At 35.7% G+C, this 22,033-nt stretch overlaps 1 protein-coding gene across 1 annotated transcript; it reads right to left on the bottom strand.

The window, feature by feature from the left end:
- Window positions 1–379: 379 nt before the first annotated feature.
- On the bottom strand, window positions 380–18,799 carry LOC140141456 (uncharacterized). The gene is made up of 6 exons (XM_072163321.1): window positions 18,707–18,799; window positions 6,124–6,353; window positions 5,457–5,654; window positions 2,233–3,088; window positions 1,570–2,090; window positions 380–466 (listed from the first exon to the last, which is right to left on the bottom strand). Exons 2-6 carry the CDS (start codon window positions 6,316–6,318, stop codon window positions 380–382), a joined length of 1,857 nt encoding a protein of 618 aa, XP_072019422.1. The 5' UTR covers window positions 6,319–6,353; window positions 18,707–18,799.
- Between the last annotated feature and the right edge of the window lie 3,234 nt (window positions 18,800–22,033).

Genomic DNA, 22,033 nt, shown 5'->3' with positions numbered 1-22,033 from the left:
ACTAAAAGGAATATCATATCACCAGGGTTAATCTTTACACGACACGGCAATGGCAACGAAGTAAAAACATTCACAAGAGTACCTGCATCAACTTCCAAGAAATAGGACTTCTTTGAACACTCCGATGAGGCTTCCAAGATCATACCAGACTCTGTTCTCCGTTCATATACGTAAAGACAGCTGCTGCTATCCAACGCTTTAGTGGTTCTGTTTTGCTGAAATCCACCTGTAAACTCTAAATGCCACGATGGGATGACCATGTAATCTGGTCTGCTGATTGGTTCAGTCAAAGAACAAATGCAAAGTTTGACGTCAACGCCTTCATCTGCGCATACTTTGTATTGATTGTAGCTGGATATGCGGTGGTAGTTGAGCAGACTCATATGGTTGGTTTTGAAATAAGAACGGTAATAAAGAAAACATCTTCGCCAAGTACGTGAATATCTAGCTTCGTGGTTACCTCGTCCTGTGTGATGTTAAAAAAGTGAAGATTTTTCAATGAGGATTGCCGGATTTGTAGCCGAATCCCAACTACCGCCGTTCCCATCCCATCCTTTAATACGGAGCTTCTCGTACAAGAGGGCCCAGTTTTGATTTTCTTATGATTTCCATGTGAAATAATATGTTTGGAATTAGTCTGGGAGCAAGGGGTTTGAAAAATGGTCGAGTTCAAAACCCTTGTCTACCAATATTTGTTACCATAAGGTATAGACCCTCTAAATTACTGCTAGGGGGTAGTGGACTCCAATTATGGGTACGTTTTTTGCTAGAGGTAGAGGTAAAAAATTGAAAATGCTTCGATCTTGTTGAGAGATATATCAAATTACTCGACTGATGACAAGGATTAAAAAATGTATTGTCTGTGCTTCTATTGAGCAATAACCTCATTTTTAGGCTAAAGAACGTGTTTTACACGGTGAATAGAACCAGAAGAATAGTTTTGCCTATCTACTATATTCACTTACTGAGATAGAGTGCAAACAATGTCAAAGGCCATCGGGTGAACATAGTTTTTCTCCTAAAATAGCTTCTGCTCATACATGTAAGGTCATCTAGTATGCAGCCCTCCCATCGCAAAAGGGCATAACTTACATTGATCTTTTTGAGATAATTGACAAAAACTGTGATTGCGCCCATAGATTTGTACATGTAAAACAATTTCGGAAAGCTAGAATTTATGGTTTTGGACCCCGCCCAGTTACGGCTTCTCGGTCCGACACACATAATGCACGCATTTGAACCAGTGGTGTGTCTGACGGGAGCAGGACCCAACCCCCCCGACAACTAAAAGCAGACAAATAAAAAGCAAAGAAAAACAAATATTCCTTGTTCTTGTACTGTTTAAATGCATTACGCACCTATTCTGTATACCCTGATTTGGGTATAAAAATAGCGTAAAATTACCAATTCCAACTTTTATTTCAAATAGTATGAAACGACGATTTTTGAGCACTGATATCTCAGCAAAATTGGGCCAAACTAATGCGAACAAACGAAGGATGTGCATGTGATAAAATAGATGAAAAAGGATCTTATAATGTCAAGTTTAATTCATATGGGTTATCTTACCTTCTCATAGGTTTCGCCTACATTACCAAACCATGATGCTACTAGTCTCTGACACGAACCAAACCCAGTCGCTGCATCAGGATGTGCAGCTCGGAACTGATTCAGTATTGCATTGTTTATCTCTCCTAAAGCAAATTCTGCCACCATCATCTGCCTTGTGCCATTGACAACATATTTAGTATTATAGCTTTCACATATACATACATTAGGTTGAATCATTGGGATTGAATCACATGTTCTATTGACATCAATTGGTGCTAACAATCCCATCGGTTCAACATTATACTGAGCATGCTCCGTTGCCACTTCAATGCTGCCCCCTGGAGCTAGTGTATGGAAAGCGTAATGAAGATCAAGTATGCTGACGAGCCGATCCTGGTTAAGTAACAATGCCTTCATTTTATCCTCTCCAATTATTTGAGGCAAGTTCTTTGAGGCATGGATAATTAATATTGGATGGTGCATTTCAACTCGAGCTTCACCTGTTTTCTCAAATAATTCTCCATAATTATTGCCATGATCTGCAAGCAATATCGTCAACATATTATCGCGAGTTGATACTGAGTTTAAGTAATTAGCAAGGTCTTCATCAAGAGTTTGTATCCGTCGACCGGTACCTTCGTGCCCGACGTTCGTTTCCGTATAGTGAAAAAAATGGCTTACCAGCTTTTTGTAACTGTTTTTGTAATTCATCTAGATGCGATAAGATGTAACTATGCTGGTATTTTCCGTTGTAACATTTTGCCTCATTAGTTTGAAAATAGAATCGACCTCTAAGAGCTTCACAACTAGATAATGTCATATCAATTCTATCAATACCAACTTCTGCGAGAGCTTTCTGTACACTTTGCCATGTCCTATTGGTTCTAAGTTTACTTACAAGTCCCCATACATTTTTCCAACATAAATCGCACGACCAATATATCTCATAACCCCCACTTTTATATCTTCTCATCATCCTTTTACTCTGGATGTTCCCTTCTTCTCCTTTGCTTATAACGCCTGAGAACAGCGCCCTCGCCGTTTGAATAGTATGGGAATACAACGCTTGGTATAAGTTGTAGCTAAACACATAACCAGTCTCCTGCCTCCTCATATTTTTTAACGATTTAATCGTAGCTGGCATAGAACGCATAAAATGGCTATGAGAAGTTGAATCTAACCAAATCAGATTGATGTTAACTCCAGTGTGTGTTTTTGCGCTCGACAAGTTCGACGTGACTATCTGTGGTGGGAGTAGTAACAGCTGCGTCGCATAAGTTTGAATGTAATTATCTTCCTCTCGTGTGCCATTCACTACTTTTCCCTTTTCCTCGCCAATGCATTTGATAAAGCAAAACCCAAAGTGTGGTTTCTCTGGTGGCTGTTCCACAAGGCTCTGGATGCGGGCCTCCAAGTTGGTGGTGTTAGTAATCTGGCTCCATTCTAAATCTCCTGTGTTCCAATCGATGATGCCGAAGAGAATGGTGCTCTTACACATCGTATGGGAACATTTTGCTAATGGCGCACCCTTCGCATCCTGAGATTAGAAGAATGTGAAAACAAACAGTTAAATGGACAAAAAATGAAAACCGTTCTAAAAAGCTTTCGGCACTAGGTCTTCATCAGAATTGTAAAAGACTAGAGAAATGAACAAGAAAAAAGAAAACAATGCAAAAATGAAAACAGTTCTAAAAAGTTTAGAATGACGATGCAAACGGGAGACTGCAATAACGACATGACCAACCAAATAATTAGAACGGATACACTTACTGGTATTAAAGGAACTGTGATGTCAAACAAACTAGAACAAGCCTAAACAATGTATAGTACATGGCGCTATGGGGCGATATATGAGTTAGCATCTAGCTTTCCTTCATTAGTGGAACCAATGTTTTAGCAACCTTACACCTCAAACAAATGATAAAATTAATAATAATATTAATTAGTAATAGTAATAATATCAAAATGTTAATCGCATTGCTAGGAATAAAAAAAAGTCATTGTCATACTGCATTAGGGTGCTTAGGAGCTCTAGAGTAAATAAAGTGAAATGTCAAAATATCTCATGCACAGAAGCCAATTTTTTCCGATGCACCCATTCAATCGAAATTTGTAGAAAATGGGACAAAGTAAGTGAGTTTCGTTTGAGAATCTGTTATGCGCAGAGTAGCATAACTTAATATATTTGCAAAACTCAAGCGAGCATGCAAAAGAGATTCCAGTATACATGCGTTCTCGCCCTGAGAGGAAATTATATATTAGAACTTCATTAATTGGAAGTCTTTACTATGTTTTTATGCTAGCCTGGTGCCTGCATAACTATAATATAAAGTTCCGAAAGGTTATCATAGTATTTAAATTATGTAATTTATAAAAATGTATACAGCATCACTGGATCCTATCGGGGAATGTTTCAGCTACCAGCCAAGTAATTCACGATCCAACATCTTTAAGGGATGGGGTATGAACGTTTGGACAGTATTTATTGTGGTACATTAGAGCACATCAGACATGTCGAATTGCATTCTGAATACGAAGAATGTCCTTCTGATATCAAATAATTTTGATTTTTTGAAATTCGCAATGTAATACACATTTTATGACAAATGATTAAAAATTGATATTTTTTTTTTTTTTTAGTACTCGAAGTAAACTTTATAAATCTGATGATTTATACTTAAAGGGTATGTAGGTGGGATGAAACGCCGACGATCAATTGAAAATTTTGACCTTTCGTATTGAAGATATGGATTTTTTCCCCAAAACACCAACAAAAAAATAGGTATTTTTGGAAAAAATCCATATCTTCAATATGAAAGGTCAAAATTTTCAATTGATCGTCGGCTTTTCCTCCCAGCTACATACACTTTAAGAATATATCATTGGATTTATAAAATTTACTTCGAGGACTGTTTTATATCAAAAATGTGAAAAAATACATAAAATTTGTATTATATCGTGAATTTCAACAAAATACAATTATTTGATATCAGAAAGACATTCTTCGTATTCAGAATGCAATTCGATATGTCTGATGTGCTCTCATGTCCCACAAAAAATACTGTCGAAACGCTCAAGAGGCTCATTCCACATCCCTTAATATAACTTATACTTTTGTTGATGTCCCATACTTTTTCTAATGTAATGACATAGTTCCGAAAGGTTAACATAGTACTTCGGAATAAACAATACTGTTAAGATCTAAAAATAGTATTAATGGAATAACAATACTATAAAGATCCGAAAGGTTATTATAGTATTAGATCATGGAATTGGGTAATTCCCGTTTTCAGGGGTCCATAATGACAACAAATTCAACATTGATTGTTAATCTTGAAATGTTTCTGCAACAGAGAGAAAGACTCATATTTTTTTTAATCAGAAAGAATTTTTCATCTAAGAGTATCCAAACAGCATAGGATGCCAGCAACGACTAACCTGGACACGAAATGAGCATATATATAACTCCCACTAAGGAGAAATAATAAGAAAAAACCTTAAAATAGTTTAACATGCATATTTGAATAAGACTGTGGACCCTTTATAATCATGATAATACAAAAAGCAGAAAATCTGGAAGAAATTTTTGACAACTGCAAAAATTGAATGTTAAAATCTGTCAGACAAAATCGGGAGACGAAATCTTTCAAAATTGACAAAAAGTTAATTTGTAAGCATATTTAGCTCTCAAATCCACCTATTTATACTTGAGAAATATTATCTGTCCTATTTTTCATGTGGAAATAGCCAAGGTATACACAAATATCTATTTGATGGTCATTTCTTAATGATTTAATGAAGTATATATATGACCTACACAGCCTTTAGGATTGGTTTAGGTCCGTCATCTTACTAGAATGTCATCGTTTGCCAAGTTACTCAAGCAATATGCTTGATATACTCACCTTTATTACCTCACAAATGTTATTCGTTTTTTGGTGTGAACATGTTTCTGTGGGTTCGGAAAAAAATAAATCATCTGCTATCTTGCAAGAACCATTCATTGGCTTCAGGCGTTTGCATTGTACTTGTGGGTCTGGTTTGGTAGATGGGTCAAAACGTGGCACATTGCATTCTTGGTCAAGTTGATTAGTTGACACGCCCTGATGGAAAAGAAATGGCAAATTCGAAATTAATTTTCTGAGAATATTATAACTAATTTTAGAGACTTATTATATTTTATTTTAGAGAATCGCAATATTGCAATATTACAATTATGCAATTGCTTAATTATTTCACGTTAAATAAAATGATGTTTTTATGTTTTAACATCCGCTATGGAAACAGTAATCAGTAACAAAGTAAATAATAGCATTAGTCACGGCTGTGTCTTTTTCATACTTCTTCTTCTTCTTCTCCTGCTACGAATAACATAGCAGAGTGACGCCACCTATACACATGCATCGAACTTAGCCAGTGTCTATTGTATGTTCACAGATTAGGTCATTAAGGGGTCACTGAATAAATAAATAAATAAACTACATTGTATTATATTTAGGTGTGTTTTTTTTGTGTTTTTTTGTTGTTTTTTTTTTTTTTTGATGCTAGTGTCAAAGAATAATACTGACTTACTGGATAACTCGAAATCGACTTCAATTCCGACTCCCTGAAATTAACGAAAATACCACTTTGATATATCTCGGTTGGTACTGTTGGTCTCAATGTATACCAGTGATAACTGCCTATAAACTTGACAAATAGGATGCCGCTAATGACGCTCAGGATCACCAGTAAATTGAGCATTCTCTTTTTCTTCATAACCCTCATCTTCTCAGGAAAGACAATAGCGGTTGCAGCAGATTCTGTAAGAAGGAAAAGGTAACTATATATCGTTCATTCTAAGAGGTCTCATCTCATTTTTGAGAGCATGAAAGTACTAAAAGAGTCCCAACAATAATGTTATGTAATCTTAACCCCTTAGTGCGCGCAAGTGATCACAATAAAATGCCAATTTAGATTGAGAAAATAATAATGTTTATTTTGAACTCACCAGTTTTAATAAGACAATAATTATTGACACACACACCAGCAAGTTTCTCATGCAAAAGAATGAGAAAATTTAAATTCTTTCCATTTTGGCCGTTTCTCATCAAAATGTCCGTTTTCTCATCCAAAACTTCCTCTAGTGTAGGAGTTCGTGATCACAGTCTTTATTTAACACGCCACGCTGGTAGATGCCATTGTTAAGCAGTGTTTGAGTTGGTGGTGGTGGTGGGAGAGGAGGGGAGGGGAAGGGGTGGTAATAGACAGTCAGTCGACAACCGACAACAGTGGCGTACCGTGGCCGCCCCAACCCCGGGGGGCTGAAGAAAAAACAATTTTGCCGCCCCTTCCTTAACAGCCCGAAAAGGTTGACCCAATTTTTTCACGGTCGTTTGAAAAAGTGAAGAGCAAAAAAAAAAAAATTTTATATGCTTTTTCAATTTTGTTCGCCCTTTTTTTTATTTGTTAATTCATTTTGCCGCCCCATCGTTTTTGCCGCCCCTGTTTTTGCCGCCCCTTCTTCTTCCGCCGCCCCTTCGTTTTTTGCCGCCCCTACTTGACCCCGGGGGGCTGGCGCCCCCAAAGCCCCCCCCCCCCAAATACGCGCATGGACAATCAATGATCAATTAGTTGCCAATATTCAATTAGATTGTAAAACCTAACACACAAATGATGTTCACAGACTCTAATGTTCAATCGCAGTCGCTAAGGATGATTGGGGGGTAATATGTATATACTTGAGGGTGGTAGGGAAAAATCGATAATCGATAATCGACTATCGATTAACGATAATCAATCAATCATTTATCAATATTCAATGTTTACAAATGTATAGGCCTACGCAATCGACAAAAACTATATATCAGTAATATATGCAGTAATTTGCAAAATATGATATCTCTAAATCTAATGAAAGGTCTAAGCGCCATTACAAACTACATCCAAGGCTGGAATAAAAACAAACAAAATACAAAATTACATATTACATATTTACAAAAAATGGTGGGTTTTTAACAGTCTTTTTTTAAAACAATAAAAGAAACAGCTTCTCTGATGGAGAGAGGGAGCCTGTTTCACAGCCGCGGTTCAATAACGGAAAAGGCTTTGTCACCTGTTGAACGATGAGTTTTGAAAATATGGAGCCTACGTAGTATGATCAACCGATGAACAAATGTAATGATGAGAAATGCTTTGAGTGTTGTACAAATCAATATCAGAGGAGAGGTATGTTGGTAGAGAGAATATTGGTACATATAAACAAGCAACTGAAAATTAACACGTTGGTGGCAGGTGGCCAATGAAGCTTTTCGCCAGGTGATACAGGGTGTCCCAGAAAAAAAATACCGAGTGAATAAAATTGAACGTAAGTCGAGAAATATACATCAGATTCAAACAACTTAAAATGTATCGCATAGCCTGTTTTATTGTGCATCACCTACGAAAATTTCATTTGATTCGATTGACTGGTTGCGAGAAATTAACGATTACACAATGCGCGCATCAATGCAGTTCATTCAAAGTTTGATCAACATTCGCTTTTTTCATACTCGCTTACCGCTGTTTAAAGTTAATTCATACATACTCACGATATAACGACGTTTCTAATGGGATTTGGGCCCTTTTTTGCTGGTTATAAATTCCGTTTATGACAAGTACGCAGGGCATAAACATGCTGCGTCACGCAGCGTTGGAACCCAATTAACGTGATCCACGATTTGCTAGGGTTGCGTACACGCACATGTCACCGCGCCCACCTCACGCGGAGCGCAAAAGATGAACGCGTTGACTCCCGGTCATTGACCTCATGAGCCGAACTGCTTACTCATTTTCTTCCAATTTTTGAAGGAAAATGGTATGGAAATGTTATTTAAACTTGTAAACCCTTATTATTTTCATTTGTATTGAATTGCTAACAATGTTCAGAATGTTGGGTATGTATGAACGGGGTTCATTCATAGGATTTCGGGCATGATCGTTGATGTTGTTATGTTATTCATGCTTTCATGCTTTCACTGAAGATGAATAAAAGTTTGTCCGAGAAAACTTAAATTACTGCAATTGGAAGCTTTCAACTTTTAAAATTCTTTAGGTTGTGCAAACATGTTATACTTTAACTTTCCAAAGAACATTTGAGCCAAGAATGACAATGACTAAGTGCTTATAGCTTTACGTGTGATTTTTGATACCATGCAACATTAATGTTGAAGTTTTAAAAGTTTTAAACTTTGTCGTCCGGCCAAAGCGTTTTTAAAATGCGTAAAAACAACTTGGTTTTAATGCTAATTATTGCATGTTCTAGGGAAGTCTGATTATCTTTACAAAATAGCAGAGTGGGCGGGTTTTCGCTGAAATATTTTTATTTAAAAAGTGAAGCATTCTATGTATAAAAGAATATATGAATATTAACTGCACAACATGCAGAACAATTCGTGATACCCAATTGTGATACAGTTGGTGTTAGGAGGGGAGAATTGTATTTCAATTTTATATACGTCAAAATATTTTTTGAATTTACTGAAAATAGACGCTCAAAAATGATGAAATATCTATGTAATTTTTACATAGAACCCCGATAAAGATTACTGTATCGTTTTTATGATAATCTAATCTTCCATTTTCTAAAAACATCTTGGGGGTTCTATGTGGAAATCTTGAATAAACTGGGGGGAAACCCAACGTCTATACTCCGGGGACTATAGGCCTACAAGAAAATAACAATACCCGAGAAATGTTGGAGTTGCCTATTGTCAAACCCGCGATTTGGTAGCCCAATTGGGCGACTTTTGAAGATATTCCCCGCGACTTTTGACAATTTCCTGCACTCTAAATTACAGGGTTTTAAATTCAAATCCAAAAGACTTACTTTTAAAACTTTCAGAGACTGTAGTTAGGGACCAATCAATATAGGATTAAAATAAGTCTTTACAAAGTTTTATAAATTTCAGTCCCACATGGATTTAAAAATGCAAGTCCATTGGATTTATATATTTAAGTCCTTTAAGATTTACTTTTAAGCATATCTGGGATTTATTTCAAAATAATATAAATCTTTATGGGGATTTAAATATCGATATTAAATACAAGTCCGTGTGACTTCTTATCAAGCATGCAATACATCTATTCACGGGAGTAATACCAAGTCAGGACTATACTTCTTTCATAAATTTTAAGCAATAGTCTGCAGTGCCAGTGATATTCCAGTGTCACTGTGTCCGAGTGTGATCCTTCATGGAAATAAGCTTACAAATTTATAAATTATATTATGTGTATAGGTAAGCTTATACAGCAGACGCACAGAATACTACCTCGGGGATTGAAAATAATGCTCACATTGGCCCTTCGTGCACAACAATGTAAGCTTTTTCATGGAAGTTATAGTCACTGACATTGGCAATTACAGCATCTGGGATGTCATTCTGCTCGTGTTCGTGTTCGTCCATATCACTTCATTCATTCGCTCGCCACCACACAAAATCGCAAAAGAAAGATGGCGGTTGAGCAGTCCAGGAAAACGTTTCGATTTGATCACGTGCACGCACCATCGCGTTGTGATTGGTTTAATTTTTAAGTCTTTCGAAAGATTTAAAAATAGATTTTCTTTTTCCCGATCCCAAAGAAAATTTAAATCAAACCCCGCGTAAAATAAATCTTAAAGACTTAAAAATTTTTAAGTCTCAACTAAGATTTAAATTTTAAGTCTTTCTAATTTAGAGTGTGTCCCATAGAAACCAATGGTTAAGAAAAAATTTGAGTGACTTTTCAACATTGGCTCCCGCGACTTCCGATAGTTTCCTGCCCCATAGAAACCAATGGTAAAGAGAAAAATTGGGCGACTTTTCGATTATTTGACCCGCGATTCGGGATGGAATCTTTTGGCAAATTCAATATGGCTACCAACAACTCATGTGGTCCAATGGATTAGCGCGCTGGACTTGGAGATTCTGTATGCAGCTGCGGCGTGGGTTCGAGGCCCACCTCTGCTAAACTGAAATTCACTTTTTTTAAATTTCATATTTGGGAAATGGGACTGGGAGAATTTATGTATGGCGAAGAGTGGTGTGCACTGGATCCTTGAATTTCCTAAATCAATAGATTGAGATATACCAAATTCTAATGCCGTGTAACTCGTGATATCCCAGCAAACACAAACGTTTTCGACATCATTCGCAAAAGGTTATAAAAGGTTGTCAGAAAACGTTTAAATGTTGGGTTATATAGAGGGTATCTGAGGGGTATAAAACGATTTCATAACATTAAAAATCATTTTTTGCTACTCTACTGCTCAGCAAACAAAATATATTTTAGAGAAAACGTTTAAATGTCGGGTTATATAAAGGGTATAAAACGTTTTGATAACATTCCAAAAACATTCTTGAAAACTTGATACAAAACATTCTAAACAGAATGTTATTTTGGGGGTTGAAAAAATATTTTGGGAAAAATGTTTGCCCAAAATATTTACAATAACGTTTTAAAAAACGTTTCCATGACCTTTATATAACCCGACATTTAAATATTATTAAAACGTTTTGAAAAAATAACATTTCTGTATTCCTTGAGTGCAAATATTTTAACATAATATTATTTAAGTGCTGACAAAATATTTGGCAAAAAATGTTTGCAAAAATAGTTTACAATAACATTTTTGAAAACATTTTAAAAATATTGTTGTAGTGTGTTTTCATACAAAACGTTTTAAAACGTTTTCGTGACATTTATATAACCCGACATTTTAATGTTATTAAAACGTTTTTATGTAAACCAAAAGCCAAAACATAACTTATTAAAAACGGGTTTAAAACGTTTTTGTGTTTGCTGGGATCATGTTTATCTATTTTGCAAAATCAGTGTTCACATAAAGTTACAATATCATTTTATTTTTGAAAGATACAATATCATTTTATTGTATACCGCGTATCTATGGCACGCCAAAAATACACAAACCCGGTAATAAAGTGAGACCGATAGTAGACTATACAGGGACCATAGGCTATCAAACATCGAGAGCCTTAGCGGACATTCTGTCGCCTTTGGTGGGAGGAACTGAACATCATGTCACCAATTCAAAGGATTTAGCGGAAAGTTTAGCAGAAGTCATGATAGAGGAAGGAGAAATTTTTAACTCGCATGACGTCGTCTCGCTTTTTACCAATACGCCTATCGACGAATCGCTTAATGTCATCAAAGCTAGATTACAACAGGATAAGACTCTGCACAAACGGACTCTACTAGCGGTGGATGACATTATTGATCTTCTGAAGTTTGTACTTACCACCACATATTTTCTGTTTCGTGGAAAATATACAAGCAGCGATTTGGTGCGGCTATGGGTAGCCCGGTTTCCCCAGTTGTCGCGAACTTGTATTTGGAATTTCTGGAGCAGCAAGCGATAGCCACAGCGCCTTTAGACTGTAAGCCGCGCCTCTGGAAACGTTATGTGGATGATATTTTAGAAATTGTAAAGGAAGATCAAGTTGAAAATCTCACCACACACCTCAATCAAACGGACCCCACGGACAGTATCAAATTTACATTCGAGAAAGAACAAGAAAGATCCATACCGTTTTTAGACACGTTGATTGTGCGCAAACCTGATGGTTCTGTTAAGCTACGGGTCTACAGGAAAGCTACACATACAGACCAGTATTTAAATTTTGCTTCTCATCACCCCGTTCATCATAAACTGGGCGTGGTCCGCACACTTTTGGACAGGATGAACAGTGTTGTATCAGAAAAGGAGGACAAAGAACAAGAAGAAGGAAAAATCAAGCACGCACTCAAGAATTGTGGCTATCCCGAGTGGACTTTTAATCATGTCAAGCGCAAGATGGAATGTAAACAGGCTATAAAGCAAAGTAAGAACAAAAATTCCACGGAAAGAAGCAAAGGACTTGTGATCATACCTTATGTTGAAAAAATGACAGAAACAGCCACTCGCATTTTCAGAAAACACGGCATAGCCACTGCAGTACGTCCACACACCACTTTAAGAAAAATGTTGGTGCATCCAAAGGACAAAAGAGACCCCATGAGTACCACGGACTGCATATATGAAATTCCTTGTGCAAATTGTGATAATACTTATGTTGGTGAAACTGGGCGGCGTTTTGAAACAAGATTGAAAGAGCATAAAAAAGAAACTGAGAAAGTAGCCCATAGTAAAGGAACATTTACTCGTCAAACAAGAAAACAGTCGGCTAGCGAACAGTCCAAATCTGCTATCGCGGACCATGCCGTTCAACAAAATCATGTGATTAACTGGAAAGATGCTCAAGTACTTGAAAAGGAATGTAATTCGGGAGCCCGCCGTATAAGAGAAGCCATCTGGATACGGAAGAGAGCACCGAACACAATGAACAGAGACGAGGGGCCCATTATCTTAGCCACGTATACGACTCACTTCTGGGCGCTGGTGCGCCCTCTGTTGGTAAACAGAAGGTGGAGAGAAAAACATCACTCTGAAGATGATCATCGTCCAAGATGGTCGAAACTGTCAGGTCAGTAAATAACTTTTGGTTTTGACAAGATGAAATGTATATTATGAGTTTCTACAAACCTAATGAACCTCTTCAAGAATATTGTAAAGTACATTTCAGGTATAACATGACAGGGGGCACAGTGTCATCGCCCCGATATCTTCATGGCAGAAATCGCCATGGTAGGTTGAATCCACAGCCACGCATGGCCATTTTGTTCAGACCTGTTTAATAGTTTTGAGACGCATAATGAGCCGAGGGACATCCGACTAAGGCTACTGACAATAGCCTGATAATTAACCTCTCTGTGTGTGAGTGAGCATGTATACGCCATGGGGTCATCTGCTTTTAGACTGCCTCCACGAGTGAGTGCAGCTAGCTACGCTGTGCTATAGTTCGGTACATATAAAATCAGAATTTTTGTCAGTTTTTGAGCTCAATTCGCACGCTTCTTTCTCAATACGCAAGCTAACGACTATCATATCCTTTTAACACATATGTTCAAGTGCAAGTAAAAAATATGGCTTCTTTAGAATAAAACAATTACGGGAGATATTCACCATTTTCTACCCCGGTATCCAAACATGCGATGCCACTTGAGAAGGTCTGATGTAGAGACTTATCTGTTCGTTCATAGTTCGCATTATTTAGGTTTTTCCCTATAAATATTATAATTATTTGATATTACCTCATAAAATAATTCAGTTCCGGTGCTTTGCAATTGAGTACCTGTCTCAGACTACGTGACTCTTTCTGTACGGGTGCGAGTCATGGGTAATTACCAAGGACATGGAAAACAAGATCAATGCATTTGCAACAGAATCATGTTAAACATCAAGCGTGTGGATCGGATTCCAAATGAAACCATCTACAACCTGACCAACGCCACTCCACTGGTTGCCAGAGTCAAGATTCATCAGCTCAAATTTCTCGGCCATATACTGCGTCTTGAAGATGGCGAGCCTGTGAAAGAATATGCGCTTTATATTCCACCACATGGGAAGAGGAAACCGGGACGGCCACGCACACTGTACTTACAGTATGTCCAGCACCTCCTGGGAGATACTGAAGGGATGCTGCAGCCAACTGATGATGATGACCTGGAAAACTCACCCAAGTCCATACTTTGGCCAAAGATAAGCATAGAAAATTGTTGCGTATACATAGACCTACTTATAAAAGAACAACACTAAACCACCTTATACGAGCGTCTATTGATATCCAGGACTTGGGTGGTTTTTCTCACATATTATAGTGCAAACAGGGCAATATGGCTGACGTGCTAAATTGAGGTTTTTGCATCAGTAATGACGAAATAAGTGGTAAAAAAAAGCAGAACTGAAGCTGAATGGGCACAGAACAGAACAAGAAAAAAGACTGAGAGCAAAGGGTAAAGAATACACTAAATATGTGATTCAAAAAACAACCCATGTCCGTCATACAAAATGACCCCCACGAAGTCCCCCAAATGCTAATCGTCAAACCTAATACAGTTTAACGCACTCATTTGCATGTAGAACACTTGCCCTATATGCAAGGTAAAGGTAATTGAAGAAATTTAAATGAATTCTATGGGTTTAGTCTTTAACATGAAAATAGACTCTGAAATATTAAACACTGTGATTTATACTGCACACAAAGAGTATCCGAACACTTGAATTTTAATAGATGTTTGATCTCAATCTGCATATTTTGACACCTCTTTTGATCTACCTCGACCGTTGGAAGTAAAGTTACAAGCATTTTAGGATAAAGGTGTGATTCCAAAAGTAACAAACAGGCCTATAAAGAAGCGGGACAAAACGACTTGACATTTTCTTCAGAAAATAGTTATTGAAGTATTTATTAAATATTAATTTTCTCATGCACTGTATGCCGACTTCTTACCAGAGTAATATAATTTAAGAACATAAACCTTTATATAATTATTTCAGCATAATAATTATATAATATTGAATGGCTTTAAGTGTGATACAAGAATATTTTTCTATCTCGTGCAATGTATTCTTGTATCACACGAAAATAAGCCATTCAATATTATTATTATTATTATTATTATATAAACCAGGCTTTTGCTATGCGGTAAAATGAAAATTTAAGCTTACCTATCTACCGGGTTTAACCAATGTGTATTATAATGTAAGCTTACATTTGACCTTCTTGTTTTCTGCTCTTTACTCTCCAAAGACAATTTCGGAATAATTATATAATTATAGGTTTATTTGTAGATGTGGATTATGTTTCCTGAGGTTATGATCATCCAGAATTACCGCGAATTAAGTTTGTGATTTTACTTGTTTATACAGTACGAAATATCCAGTGAGCCGTTACGGTGTCTGTAGTGTATTGTTGTGCTGTTGTATCATGACGCGTGTTGGTGCTGTCACCCTGGTAACGCGCGACGCGTACGCGAACAATATTTTAAAAATATTGTATTGCATCCGGGTATTTTGCAAATATTGTACAATATACAGATTTATTGTATCGCTCAAAAGCCTGATATAAATAATAATATTGGTTATTACAATACCCGTTATAACCAAGTACTGTAAACATTGTAAGCATAATGCCACAATCAATATAAACTCAACAGCACGGATCTTTAACACGTTTATCATCGAATATCGAAGTATTTAATTGATCAATTGTATATACTATTTTCTACACGCAACAATTGTTTGAAATGATATAATTTTTGTGAGCAATCTTTTCAACTATCTGTATCGTAATAGTTTATTACATTATTACTATATTTTTTGATGTATATCATCATCAATAACAATTAAAATAAAATTGTCAGAAATATATCAAATTTCGAATAAGTGGCTAAACAACCATAGAATTTAATTTTCTGACGTACTGTATACCGACTTCTCACCAGAGTTATATAATTTAAAAACATAAAGCTTTATATAAATATTTCAGCATAATAATAATTGTTAACTAGTGTGTTGTATTAAATATTGATTTTTTTAATCTTTGACAATAAATTGTTTAGCTTACGTATTTATTTTATATATTCAGACTTTCTCTATTTTTTTTGTTACGTAGCGTTAGTATGAATATTTTATCTTCACTTAAGGGTTCTAAAATGAGCGTTTATTGCGTTTCGATAGTATTTTTGTGGCACATGAGAGCACCTCAGACCTATCGAATTGTATTCTGAATACGAAGCATGTCTTTCTGATATCAAATAATTTTCATTTTTGAAAATCACAATATAATACAAATTTTATGACAAATTATAAAATTTGATATTTTTCGAATTTTTGATATATAACAGTCCTCGAAGTAAATTATATAAATCTAATGATATATTCTTTAAGTGTATGTAGCAGGGAGGAAAAGCCGACGTTGTCATATTGAAGATATGGATTTGTTTCCCAAAAAGACCTCATTTTTTTTGGTGTTTTGGGAAAAAAATCCATATCTTCAATACGAAAGGTCAAAATTTTCAATTGATCATCGGCTTTTCAACCCACCTACATACACTTTAAGTATAAATCATCAGATTTATAAAGTTTACTTCAAGTACTGTTAAATATCAAAAATATCAATTTTAATGATTTGCCATAAAATGTGTATTAAATTGCGAATTTCAAAATTCAAAATTATTTGATATCAGAATGACATTCTTCGTATTCAGAATGCAATTCGATATGTCTGATGTGCTCTAATGTCCCAAAATAAATACTGTCCAAACGTTCATACCCCAGCCCTTAATAATCCAATATATTTTACAGTAATTCCTTTTTTTTTTATCTTTATTTATTCTCAGTTTGTTTTCGTTTTGCATTCAACATATTTGATCCATTCTTTTTTATTTCGTGAATAAATAACATCAATATAGGTATAGATTTTTCAATATCATTATTATTTTTGATTTGTAAATAGCAAAACATGACAAAACAATTACAAATGTTTTCCATTACTTTCAATATCCTACCCACATATTTTTTTCAGGTTTATTTTAAACAAGTCGCAATTTTCTATTAATTTTGACAGATAAAGTTTGAAAATTTAATCCTGTATGCGTTGTTATTTGAACACATAAAGAAATGTTCCAAATTATATGTACTATTACAAATATCACAAGTTTCTGAATTACTAAGAATTACTTATTCTGAAATTCAAAAATAGTAGACTATTTTTCTTTACAGGAGGACATCTTCACCTCTTTTTCCAGGTTTTCAGAAGCGCATGAATTAATTTGTGAAATTAAAAAAAAGCCTTTTGCATTTCAATTAAGCCAACGAATTAAACACAAACCAACAAGCTGTTTGAACCAATGTTGTGATTATCTTCTTCTATATAGCATTATTATTATTATTATTATTATTATTATTATTATTATTATTATTATTATTATTATTATTATTATTATTATTATTATTATTATTATTATTACCATCTAATATTCTAGCAATTCATTTTATTTTTAAAGCAGATATTTGATGCTCTAAATTTATCATTTTCAAACCACCGTATTCTACATAACCTGTTATCATGGTTATTAACAAAATGTCCACTTTATTTTCATTTGAGCCTTATATGGTAGTTGATTTTTTGGCGGCAAACTAGGCTCGAAGTTTAAAAAATTTAAGAAATATATTCCTTTGGCAATGGTAGTGATGATTATTTATTTATTTATTAATTTGATTAATTATGGTGATGATGATTATGGTGATGATGATGATGATGATGATGATGATGATGATGATGATGATGATGATGATTATGATAATGATGGTGATGATGATGATAATGATAATGATGATGATGATGATGATGATGATGATGACGATGAGGATGATGATGATGAGGATGATGATGATGATAACGACGTCGGTTGTAATCGCCTTGATCAAATTGTTGTATGTATGTACATGTAAAACTAATAAAGAACGAACATTCTCCAGCAAGCCTATTTAGTTTTTCGCTATGTCATGTATACATCTGAAATATTTTTAAACCGTTACGATTGGCAAGCATTGAAAAGCATGCTGCTAGACGATTTACCGTGCAATAATAAATATATTTTATTCGTTTCTATTAAGCGGTAAACCGTGACAGATGTGTGCAATTCCTTGAAAGTAAATCGAGTGTAAATCGTACAGGGTTAAACGTCATGCAATAACCACCTTGAGTTTATATTTTGTAAAAGTGCGCGCATAGATACCGAATTTCTTGGTAGCGCAGTCGGTAAAGCGCTGGGCTAATAATCTTGAGATTCCCTGATTGGTTAATAGCGCGTAAAAGGAAGGCCGGTTTATCTGGTGCCAATCGGAGAAAAAATAGCAGAAAATGGCTAAACATTACGTACTTTTACAAGAAAGTGTCCTACTATAAAAAATTTTTAGATGGTTTATATGTTTGAAGGTGCAAAATGAACAATAAGGCGCCCGGTTATACCACCGCGTTCATCAAGTTATCATCACGAGACTTGCAAACAAACCGTTCTCGAGTTTGATTGACAGAAGACGTCAGACGCGATAAAATCTTTTTATCTCTGTCTTTCATTATTATAGTAGTTGCTAGTGGCCAAGCATACAACTCGACGCGGTGACGAGCTAACGGCGAAGGGCTCGTGGTCACCACAAAAGTGGGCGGCGGCGATAATGTGCAGACTCGTATTATTATTGAAATAAAAGGTATGATAATAAACAAATCACTACATAAAATCTTTAAAAATGTACCTACTAATAAGACAGGTTTTCTTCTTCGCTAAGTCAACGATACGGGCTCATTATTTGAAAGGTCTCCACGCTCCCGGTCCACGCTTTATTGCATATAGCCAGGCGGGATGCTCCGTTCTGTCGGTACAACACATTGCTGATCAATATCATTTTCCACTGCATGACATCAATTTTAATCGCCCCTAACTTTGAAATGGATTTTTCTTTTTAACCATTAGGAATAATTCGCTGGTCCCGATTTATTGTCGACATACTAGTCAAAAGTGAATAAAAAAGACAAACATTTCAAAATGTTACCAACAAATCTTGTCAAATCTGAGGTCCACTAGAATATTCTCTCATGGCATCTATGAGCCATATATTTTTTCAAATGAATAATAATAAAAAAAAAACCCGGATCTCTAAATTAATCGGACAGACAGTAACACCGTTAATTTATGATATAACTACGTCACCATGATCGATTACCTACCAACGCCAGCTAAATTGGAGGCACGCGTGTACCGGGCGCGTGTATTTTTATATTCATTTGGAATTTCATCTGCCATCTGTCAAGTTTCATCTGATGTGCCATGTGAAAACATTTTGCTCGGAACAATTTGAACTTTTGAAACATAACACTTTGAGTTTTTGAAGAAATTGGTATGTACCTTGTTGTATGGATGTAAAATATCAGTAGTTGTCTATCGACCCCTCGCTAAAGGCATTATTATCTTTTTGTTTGAGGGTTTGCAATTTTTACTATTGGATTTTGCATAAACTATTTGACACAGGAACCAGGCGCACGGTTGTTTGATGGGATCATTTATTAGTTTTTCAAACAAAACATCATGTTATAACCAAATGTTAGGCTTAAACAGCTAAAAGTGATATCGTGCTAATGTATACAGATGCTTTTGAGTCGTTCTCAATATTAATTTCTCCTCTTTTACAAAATTATTCACTTTTATAGTATTTTTAAAACTTTTTCGGATATAAAATGTATCTATTAATGACAAAATTGGTGGCGCTATTTATTTACTGGAAATTACCGTTTCAAGCTTTTAATACAAATAATTCCTTTTATTGTTTGATAAAATATGTTTATAAAATTTCCTTGTTGCTTGTGTCACCTATTCCAGCTGTTTTAATGGCGGTATTAATCACCTAACCCTTGCAAATAAAGAAATATGATTTAGGATAAATAGCGCCATCTATAGTTTGCATTTAGTTAATAATGAAGACAATTCTATATACATCAAACAGCCGTGGGCGGTGATGGAAGCGATATCGCCAGTTTTGAGGTCGCCATTGGATTAACACATAATCATGAAATCTTCATAAACAATTCTAAATTTGTTATGTGGGGTCAAAGCAAAATTCTCTTACTCTAAAACCGTCGGGGTACGACCGTGTACCACACTGCAAGTATGTTAATTTTCCATTTGTAATTGCTAACCGTGTATTTTGAATGGGGCTGTCAGCCCTGTATCTTCGCCAGCCTCGTACGTCACGTGTTGCGCTTCCTATGCCGCCTGACAGGAACGCAATTTACGATGTAAATGGAAGAAGAACATTTGCAGGTTATAATTTTAGCAATTCTTAAGATATACTTGTATTATTATTAATGATTCAATTTGGTTCAAGGTCTTTTTATGTGATGTCATGCAATTCTTTTTCATTCAAATTGCGGAAAAGAAGTCGTATCGTACCGAATGAGGAATAAAATACGCAGAACAAATTTGTTCATCTATCGACAACTTTATTTCGTAATTTAGTTTTAGTGTATTTAAGAATGTTGTTTTATTACAAGTGGATTACGACATGAACGCGGCTACTCGCAGCTGGCATGATTCTGCCTGTAAAATAGGCAATTCCCGGACATCGTAGACTTCGAGGGCCAGTCGTAAAAAATAATGACGGTCAACCTATATATTTTCCCAGCCAGAGGGATCAGGCAAGGGCTGATTTCAACCATCATAGCTGTCGCTTAAAACTGAGTCGCTCCTGTGAAGAAGAAATGACGTTTTCTTAAGGCAAATTTAGCACATCTCTATAGGACTCTGATTTGGTGGTGTGAGATCTGCATTGGGCTGTTAAATGTAGGCCTATAAAGGGGGGGTGAGAGATGGCGACCTTGGAGATTTGCTCAAAAATGGCTTGCTTTAGACTGAAGTGTTGACTTTATTTTTACCCTGAGCTGAGCTTGATCATGCTAAAGTACATGTAGACAGCTAGTCTAGAAAATTCAACTTGCACATGACATTAAGGCCTATAAACTGAAAAATCAGGGTTTTGTCGAGTAGGCTTGACTGCGTATGACTGAGTTCTGTTAGGTCTGTGTAGTTGCAGAAATCTGTCTGATTTCAATTTTGTTTTAGTTCAGGTGTGTGACAATCATGGCATCAGGGATAAAGTGGAAAAAAATATCCTTTTAAGCTTTTGTGACTATTTACCAGCAAGATTAACAAAGAAAACCCTGAATAAAAAAGCCTTTAAAAAGGGATGTTGGTGTCCATGAGTAAGTTTAATTATGGTGCTGCCTACTTGAATATAAATCTGGATATATTAACATTTGTTTCAACTTTTACATGTGCCCTGTGACTCAATTGAAAACATCTAAAAGATTGAGATGTAAAGAATTAGGCCCTGCCTAATTATCATATCTTAATGTTGCTATCTTCAGTAGATAGCATGTGGTTAGCAATGTACATGCTGTATTGATTTGAGTCAGCAGCATACTTAAACTTGAATTATTTAACTTTTAATGGTCAAGATATGTTGAGATAGGCTGAAGATGATGTAAAATAATCCTTTTGACAAATATTTGCTCTTCAGATTTCACACCACCAAATAGAATTATATGGTTGTGCGCCCTTAATTTTACTTCTCAGAAAAAACCATGCGTTCCCAATTTATGCCTTAAAATGACCAGAAATTTGCATAATTTTGGTAAAATTTGGATTGGTCATGATTATTAATGTTAAATACTGCAAGTGTACCACAGATGGGAGAGATCGAATAACTTTTAATGATTTTAAGCAGCCTTTTCTTTACAGAAACACTGGCATGATTTTGCCTGTAAAATAGGCAATTCCCGGACATCGTAGACTTCGAGGGCCAGTCGTAAAAAATAATGACGGTCAACCTATATATTTTCCCAGCCAGAGGGATCAGGCAAGGGCTGATTTCAACCATCATAGCTGTCGCTTAAAACTGAGTCGCTCCTGTGAAGAAAAAATGATGTTTTCTTAAGGCAAATTTAGCACATATCTCTATGGGACTCTGATTTGGTGGTGTGAGATCTGCATGCGTTTGCGCCGTTGACATGCTGACTCGGTGTACTGC

Source organism: Amphiura filiformis, chromosome 2 (genome assembly GCF_039555335.1).
Source record: "Amphiura filiformis chromosome 2, Afil_fr2py, whole genome shotgun sequence".
Lineage (NCBI taxonomy): Eukaryota > Metazoa > Echinodermata > Ophiuroidea > Amphilepidida > Amphiuridae > Amphiura > Amphiura filiformis.
This window is presented reverse-complemented; position numbering and strand designations above follow the sequence as displayed.

Excerpts from the sequence above, each read along its gene's own strand:
- LOC140141456 (XM_072163321.1), bottom strand. The coding sequence starts at position 6,318 with ATGAGGGTTATGAAGAAAAAGAGAATGCTCAATTTACTGGTGATCCTG. Across the intron at positions 3,089-5,456 it reads ACATTTGTGAGGTAATAAAG|GATGCGAAGGGTGCGCCATT; the intron begins GTGAGTATATCA and ends TTCTAATCTCAG. Across the intron at positions 467-1,569 it reads TAGGCGAAACCTATGAGAAG|GACGAGGTAACCACGAAGCT; the intron begins GTAAGATAACCC and ends AACATCACACAG.